Here is a 7,668-nt window from a genome sequence, read left to right as displayed (position 1 = left end):
TCATCAGAAAGCTGCCATTTTTCATCACGTGATACCAATGGAATGTAATTGAACTTTGCAATTATTGCTCAAAGGTCAACCGTGTCCTACCTCCTCTGTTTACAGACTGTTTACACAGTCAAGTACTGCAGCTGTTTCACAGTTTACTTAGATAAAACTAATTTTATACTTGACCAGAAAAATTTTGGGGGGGGCCTGGCCCCCCTACATCCGCCCCTGCATGAATGATGAAGCTCATGCTGTTCAGTACTGTTGATTTCACTTCAAATGGAACACCCGGGCCGTGGCCGGGTCAGCCATTTTTATCACGTGAGCTTACTTTCAGAATGACCGGATCCCGGACCCGGTCCGCCCGGGTGTTCCATTTGAATTGAAATCAACAGTAGTAGTCTGGAGACTCTGGACTCTGGACTAGTTCAGTAGTTGGTTGCTGTCATTGGTTGGTTGGAAGGTCCTGAATAACTTATTAATGGAGAAGACTCGGTGGAATTTTCTAAAAGACAAAATATACTTTCAGAAAAAAAAAACAATGTAATTTTACCTGCATCATGCCCACCATTTTATTACAAGCTAACCGCGGGTGGATGGGGCTGGTATTCTGCGTGGGTGTATAAGGTCATAGATTTAAATACACAAATTTATTAAATTAAATTTATTAAATCTATGATGGCCACAAGCCCTTCTTCCTCTGCTCCTTTTATAAACGTTTGTAATAAAGAACTAAGTGAGTTTGTGGGTATAGATCTATTTGACATTTAATGATATTTTGCAGAAATCAATGAACACTACTACGATGTTTATGATAAAATCAAACCACTTTCGCCTCGCTGGAAGCAGATTGCTTTTTCATGGCGTATCAGGATTGATACTATCAACAAGATAGAAGCAGATCATCGTGGAGATGCTGAGACGTGTCTGCAGAAAGTTCTAGAGTATTGGTTAAAGAAAGATTGTGATTACAAGAATTATGGCTGGCCCTGCTGGAGAATGGTGTGTGTAGCTGTTAAAGAAGGAGGAGGTGATCCAGCATTAGCTGATGAAATAGCTCGTGAACATCCTCTACCAGCTACTGCTGGAGGAGCTACTCCTCATCCTCTACCAGCTACTACTGGGGGAGCTACTCCTCATCCTCTACCAGCTACTACTGGAGGAGCTACTCCTCATCCTCTACCAGCTACTACTGGAGGAGCTACTCCTCATCCTCCACCAGCTACTACTGGAGGAGCTACTCCTCATCCTCTACCAGCTACTACTGGAGGAGCTACTCCTCATCCTCTACCCGCTACCGTGGGAGTCTCTATTAATGTTACTCATAGTGAAGGAATGTCACCTGGTTCAACAGGTATATTTACCAAATTAGGAATGATAGTGAGTATTTTTGTAGGAGGATACAACTCAAATTATAATGACATTTCACTCCCACTGTCTGAAAGTGGAAAATCAAATAGTTCAACATGTAAGTATATAGTATTTTGCAAAGAATAATTTTGCAAATCCTTAAAATAACTTCATTTGCAAATTAAATTTCTGCAGTTTTAACAGGAGTCATGCAAGCATTAATATTTGCAATTTAAATTTTATGTTTTTATGTATTGACAAATTGCAAAACTAAGTTCTCTACAATATTTTCATGCTACTGTAAATTGGGAAATCTTCAAGTTACAAATAATTGGTTTGAAATGTTTTTTCTAATTTTGTTGTTATTAATCATTTTTATGAGTCATAAGATTCCAGTATAGTAGTAGCAAGAGTAGAGTGTAGCCCTTAGAAATGAAGTATTTATGCAAGTACGTCATCTGGGCGTGACTAGGAGGTGGAGCCCAGTAATACTTTACATTCTTCTAGTATACTGCATACAGTCAAACCTCTCTAAGACGAACACCTATGGGCCAGCCATCACTGTCCTTTATATGAGGGTGTCCTTAAATCGGAGGTTATCCCATGCTGATTACACCAGAAAACCCACCATTTTCTTGATGCGTGTTAATTAGAAAGTCCGTTGCGTGGGCCGTGTTTGTCCGTTTGAGGTTAATTTGTACATGTGTAGATGTGTGGGGACAGTAAATCTCGTCTTGTTATACAGAATAGAGAGGTTCCACTATACAGAGGTTCTTTTATACACTACCCAATGGCCTTATGGCCGGGACAAGAGCAACTGCATGTTATAGAGAGGTGTCCGCTAATTAGGGGTTCATTTTAGAGAGGTTTGACTGTAGCTAGAAAATTTGCAGTGTGAGAATTTGATGAATTGGCCCTAAAAGAGGTTTGAAGGTTCAATTTTGACAAAATTTTAACCATATGCATGCTCCTATCAAATTGGAAACTAAAATTTTGAAATGCACCTCAATTTACCAAATGCACCAAAGTTTTTCCCACCAAATTTTCAAGTTACATGGTATGTTAATACATGGAAAATTAAACAATTCGTAGTATTTATAATTACTACGTAATACTGAAAAGTGTAAAATTACCAAAATAGCCCATCAACCATTTTCCAATTTTATTAATTCATATAAAAATGGTTAACATTCAAATTAGTCCTCACTTACGTTGCATGCCAGGAAATGATGATATACATATGTAGCTATAATATCCAGTGACAGACAAAAATTCATTTTAGGTGCTGATAGATATGGCTCTTCTGAAAAAAGTTTCCGCTTGACAAACGAGCTACATGATCTACAGGAAGAATTTGATGAGGCGATTCGTATTACAAAAAAATCCTTCAAATCAAGTGATTTACATGAAATCATTGACTACCTTCAAACACATGTCAAGTCATTACTTGGTCCTAAAAAGAGACAGCAAACAACAGCTGAAGCAGTTAGAGAAGAATTTGAACTCATAAAAACAATACCAAAACTATTCTTTGTACTACAAGACAAGTACGTGTCATGGTTCAACTATAAACTTATGATAAAACTTGTTGGAGTATTTCTAGCTGAAAATCGTTCGCTGAAGAGAACTTGGTCGGAGTATGAAGAGAAGTTAAAGGATTATTTTATAAACAGTCGTGGACTATTGAAAGATGCTGATGCTGTACAGTTTGGTATAACAGACGTTCCTCCTGGTACACGAGTAATGATTGCTAAAGTTGACAGAGATGACTACACACTGGATGACCTATTCTTCTTTCGTAGAGCAATACCAAAAGGTTTGGATATTCCTGAATATGACCTTTACTTCAGTTTTGTTCACATTGGCTCTCTCTGTTTGGGTTACCTCATTCCTGAGTATCTTTATTCTTTATTATTTCCTCTAACTAAAAAGCTACAGCAACAGTTAGCTAGTATTGGTATCACTGAACTAACATGTGGTGAATATCATAGGCGTATTTGGACCCGGGCAAGCACGGGCTTTGCCCGGGTAGAAATTTGCAGCCATAATTATATTCATTAGTTATTGTATTATACACAGTATTGTAACAGTGGGAGGACTGTTAACCACAATAGGTAGCACTGTTAACCACAATAATTTAGCACACACCTACATGTTCCAAGTGTTTATTTAAGCACCAGGGCAGTTATAGGTCTTAAATTTTAAATGCATTTGCCCAAATTGCCCACAATCGATAGTTAAAGGTATAAATAATTAATTGATTATATGAATAATAATTAATTATATGAATAATTAATTAAGTGCCCTAGTAGCTGGAGAAGGCTAGATACGCCTATGCCTATAACTCGTTGCAAAATAGCGTTGTAGAAGTAAAAACCTTGCTGCAGGTAGTCCAACACTTTCTATATGGAACGGTAGGTATATCATAAGTAAGCGTCCTCTTGGATCTCCATAAATATCCTTCGAAGTCCTTGCAGTACAGCCTCACTAATGGAGGAGATGGGAAATTAACCAGGTTTTGGGCCGGTAACCAATAGCAACATCGACCAGCCTACGCCCCCGTTTCCAATCCCTTTCATTTACTCTAATATCTATGTTTACACTACTCTGCTCCACTGAATCCGAATAGTTTTTGCTATTACTGTTTTCAGGTGTTTACACTAGTCCAGCAGCTGCGTTTTCATAACTTATCATTCGTTTATGGATGCTAGGGCTGAGGATATTATTCCCAAAAATGTCCCCATTATTCTATTCCTTTATTCCCAATATATTTGCCTATTATTCCTATTATTATTCCCAAGTATTATGAAAATAAACAAAATAACTATACAAAATTTGTCTCATTTAATGCTCATTATACTGTAACATTATAAGGATGCCTCAAATGCCCTCAATTGAGTCTTGTAAAGCACACTCATGGGTATCTTTGAAGGTGTTAAACAAGATTTATTAAGCATTCAGCCACACCTACTGCACAATTTTACAAATTTTGCCCTATTATTCCAGAATTATTCTTTATTCTTTAGATCACCTATTATTCTTTTTTTATTCTGGGAATAAAATCCTCAGGCCTAATGGATGCTCCACTGAATCCGAATAGTTTTTGCTATTACTGTTTTCAGGTGTTTACACTAGTCCAGCAGCTGCGTTTTCATAACTTATCATTCGTTTATAGAAGTATCCGCTGCTTAGGTATTCGTTTTCAAATGTCTCCAGATAAGTATCCGTTTTCATGTGTTTTAGTGTAAACATAGATATTATAGACTTCATAATATGTAGTCTATAATATCTATGGTGTAAACGAAACCCATACCCATTACCCGTGATTAAAAGTCTCCGTTTTCTAATGAAAACGGAGTAGTGTAAACGTGGCCTACTATGGTACTATAAGTAGGGCTAGGTAGCATAATTTGGAGCATAATAGGACAAAATTTTCTGGCCATATACCCCCGACCACATAGAATTGCAGTTCAATATGGCAGATGGTTTTACAAGTACTAGTACAATAACTTAGGCTATTATATTTTCCAGTGACTCAAAGTCTTTGGAAACATTTCCAGATTCTGGCATTATTCATCACAATTATAATCTATTATTTGTTAATAATTTATTATTAGCTTTTGCTATGATCATTAAAGAAAAGCAGATACATACATGTAACTTGATAGTCGATACTTGAATAAAGCATAAAGTATGAGCATAAAATGAGCATAATTGGATTTATTTCAAAGCATAATAGGATGAAATTTGGAGCAGTGTCTAAAAGCATAATAGGCAGAAATGGAAGTATAATTTGCCTAGCCCTAACTATAAGTGGTCTCAGGCTAGGCCCTTGACCATGAAGTTATGTACCCATAACCACCTCCAGACAGGAAGGAATCATTAATACTGTATAGCGGGAGATTTTCGAGGAAATAAAATTTGGCAAATTTGGCATTTTGATAGCCATTCGCCAAAATAAAAACCCACCATTTTGAGTCATTATATGCGTGCTCAATGGCATGTGGCCACAAATTTGCCAAATTAAAATTCGCAGGTCACCAAAATTTAGCAATTTGCCAAAAATTAGTCCCTCCAAATTTCCCGTTATACGGTATTATGTAATGTGGCAGATTGAAAATAAATAAATAATAATTAATTACACATCATTATTTCTCCATAAAATTTACCTTTTGTGCTTTCTCCCCCAATAGATGCTGATAGAGGATGTTCACGGGCTATGTCTTCAGCTAATGCTGGATCACCTCCTCCTCCTTTAACAGCTACACATACTCTCCTCCAACATGGAGAGCCAAAGAACTCATAATTGTAATCCTTCTTTAACCAGTGCTCCAAAACCTTGCGCAGACATGACTCACAACTACTACCGCAATTAGCTTCAATGATATCAATAGTAGCTGGTCTTATGTACAGCGAGTTAGCAAAATCCTTCCAACGTGCAGCAATGCGGAGTTTGACTTTATCATACACGAAATTAAGATCCTCAATACCTAAAAAAAATACAGATCATAGAACTGTCGCAAACATAACCTCGTTAACTCACAAAGCACTTTACTACAAACATCTTCAAAGATCTGCGCCATAGTTTTATGCGTCTTCACTCTTTTTTTGCAAAAGCATAGATATTATAGACTACGTAACCGGGATTGGAAACAGGTCACGTGATCCATTCAAATCGATGTACCGTAGGTCGGGATATATTCGAGGCTGCAATTATTCGCGGTCATAAAAAATTTCAATTAAAAACCATGGAAACCGAGGTGTTATTTAATTGAAAACGGCGCGATAGTGAAGAAAAGCACCTTGCTGCAGTGTTCTTGAGCTGTTGTTCTTCTTGTGTCACTAAGCCTTGGGCTCTTTGGAGCTGCTTTACCGGTTCTTTTCAGAACTAGTGCCTCGCCGTATTTTGGGACTCTCCACCCATTCCAGTTAGTGTTTATTGACTTGGGCGTGGTTTATTATCACCAGCACGCGGACCAGCAACAATTTGCAGCAAAGAGGCTGAAAGAGCTCTGAGGTAGCGGTCCATACAAGAAGTTAACAAATAGAGAAGGACTCGCTATTGGTGAATGGCTCCAGTAAAGCTGCTAAAGAACAGATGAATAGCTGAACACTAAACACGTGGTCTTAATTGTCATAGCAACGCTCTAACAGTTTTCATGGTTTTTAATTGAATTTTTATGACCGCGAATAATTGCAGCCGCGAATATATATCCCGACCTACGGTAACTATTCAGGTACAGTCTCTGTGACAGTGAGAGGCCATAGATATTAGAGACTAATACAAATAATATTCTATGGAGAGGCGGACGAAAATGCCTGACATGGCTGGAAAGAATGGTCTCTAGTAAAGTCCCGCAAGCTATTTCACCTGTACTTGGGCTCTTATAATATACGCACATGTTTATATTTTTCTTTGATACAAAAATAAAATGTGTTAGCTGTGTAATAACAGGTGTTTAAAGCAAGTGCGCTCCCCGTGACAAGAGAAAATGTCTTATTCTCCCTCCTGCAAACAAGCTTTAGCTACCCCAGTTTCATTTTATGATTAAAACTATGCACAAGGCCATGCTACATGAGAATAGACTGGTTAGTTCTGCCTGCCATATTACTGAGAGCAGAAATCCACCAAAATAACGCCAAAAAGCGGCCGATCTGTTGTACCTCTCCCGAGCGAACTAAGCATAGAGACACGAAGAGAAAGGTACCATCGTGATCTCTGGTGTTTTCTTTATGCGATTAAGCTACTTAGAACCAGCTACATCACAATATATTATTAATACGGCTCATCAAACATAACAATTCTTCATGATTTTCACCATTTTGATGTAAATTCAAAATGGTGAAAATAAAGTAAATTCTGTACACGTGACGTCATCAGTTTCCAATCCCGGTTACGTAGTCTATAATATCTATGGCAAAAGAGACACGCCTAGCTACGTGCTACGCCGACCCATTTGGGTGGGGCTAAATTAATAAAAGTGTGGAGTCATAGATAATATACTAGTATATTATCTATGGTGGAGTGTTATGAATGAATAAACCACACAAGTTTCCAGTAGCTTATCTCAGTAGATCTCTGAGTGTATCTGCAGCTCACAGGCTATGCAGGTAATACAATACAATATGTAATAAATCAATAGTACAATCTTATATACTTTTATTAGTCCTCATCTGACAGAAGAAGAGAATATATCATTGTATGGTAAATGTTACAATCCTAATGGACATGGTCACAATTACACTGGTTAGTGTATCTAGATAGCATACATATGTATATAGATAAGTACATTTAAAAAGCTCATGCAGTAAGTTTAAATTTGTATTATT

At 37.5% G+C, this 7,668-nt stretch overlaps 2 protein-coding genes across 2 annotated transcripts; one reads left to right on the top strand and one right to left on the bottom strand.

The window, feature by feature from the left end:
- Positions 1 to 1,197: 1,197 nt before the first annotated feature.
- LOC109582099 (uncharacterized) lies at positions 1,198 to 4,586 on the top strand. The gene is made up of 4 exons (XM_019996698.1): positions 1,198 to 1,342; positions 1,385 to 1,456; positions 2,621 to 3,366; positions 4,365 to 4,586. The coding sequence occupies exons 1-4, from the start codon at positions 1,324 to 1,326 to the stop codon at positions 4,584 to 4,586; spliced, it is 1,059 nt and encodes a 352-aa protein (XP_019852257.1). The 5' UTR covers positions 1,198 to 1,323.
- Positions 4,587 to 5,457: 871 nt separating this feature from the next.
- Positions 5,458 to 6,042, bottom strand: LOC109582103 (uncharacterized). The gene is made up of 2 exons (XM_019996700.1): positions 5,882 to 6,042; positions 5,458 to 5,828 (listed from the first exon to the last, which is right to left on the bottom strand). Exons 1-2 carry the CDS (start codon positions 5,919 to 5,921, stop codon positions 5,473 to 5,475), a joined length of 396 nt encoding a protein of 131 aa, XP_019852259.1. The 5' UTR covers positions 5,922 to 6,042; the 3' UTR covers positions 5,458 to 5,472.
- Positions 6,043 to 7,668: the final 1,626 nt, after the last annotated feature.

Source organism: Amphimedon queenslandica, unplaced genomic scaffold (assembly GCF_000090795.2).
Source record: "Amphimedon queenslandica unplaced genomic scaffold, v1.1 AMPQUscaffold_13401, whole genome shotgun sequence".
In the NCBI taxonomy this organism is placed as follows: Eukaryota; Metazoa; Porifera; class Demospongiae; order Haplosclerida; family Niphatidae; genus Amphimedon; species Amphimedon queenslandica.
This window is presented reverse-complemented; position numbering and strand designations above follow the sequence as displayed.

Coding starts and splice junctions, on each gene's coding strand:
- LOC109582103 (XM_019996700.1), bottom strand. CDS start 5,921: ATGGCGCAGATCTTTGAAGATGTTTGTAGTAAAGTGCTTT. Junction 5,829..5,881: donor TGTTTGTAGTAAAGTGCTTT/GTGAGTTAACGA, acceptor TATTTTTTTTAG/GTATTGAGGATCTTAATTTC.
- LOC109582099 (XM_019996698.1), top strand. Junction 1,457..2,620: donor AAAATCAAATAGTTCAACAT/GTAAGTATATAG, acceptor AATTCATTTTAG/GTGCTGATAGATATGGCTCT. Junction 3,367..4,364: donor CAAGCACGGGCTTTGCCCGG/GTAGAAATTTGC, acceptor TTTATTCTTTAG/ATCACCTATTATTCTTTTTT.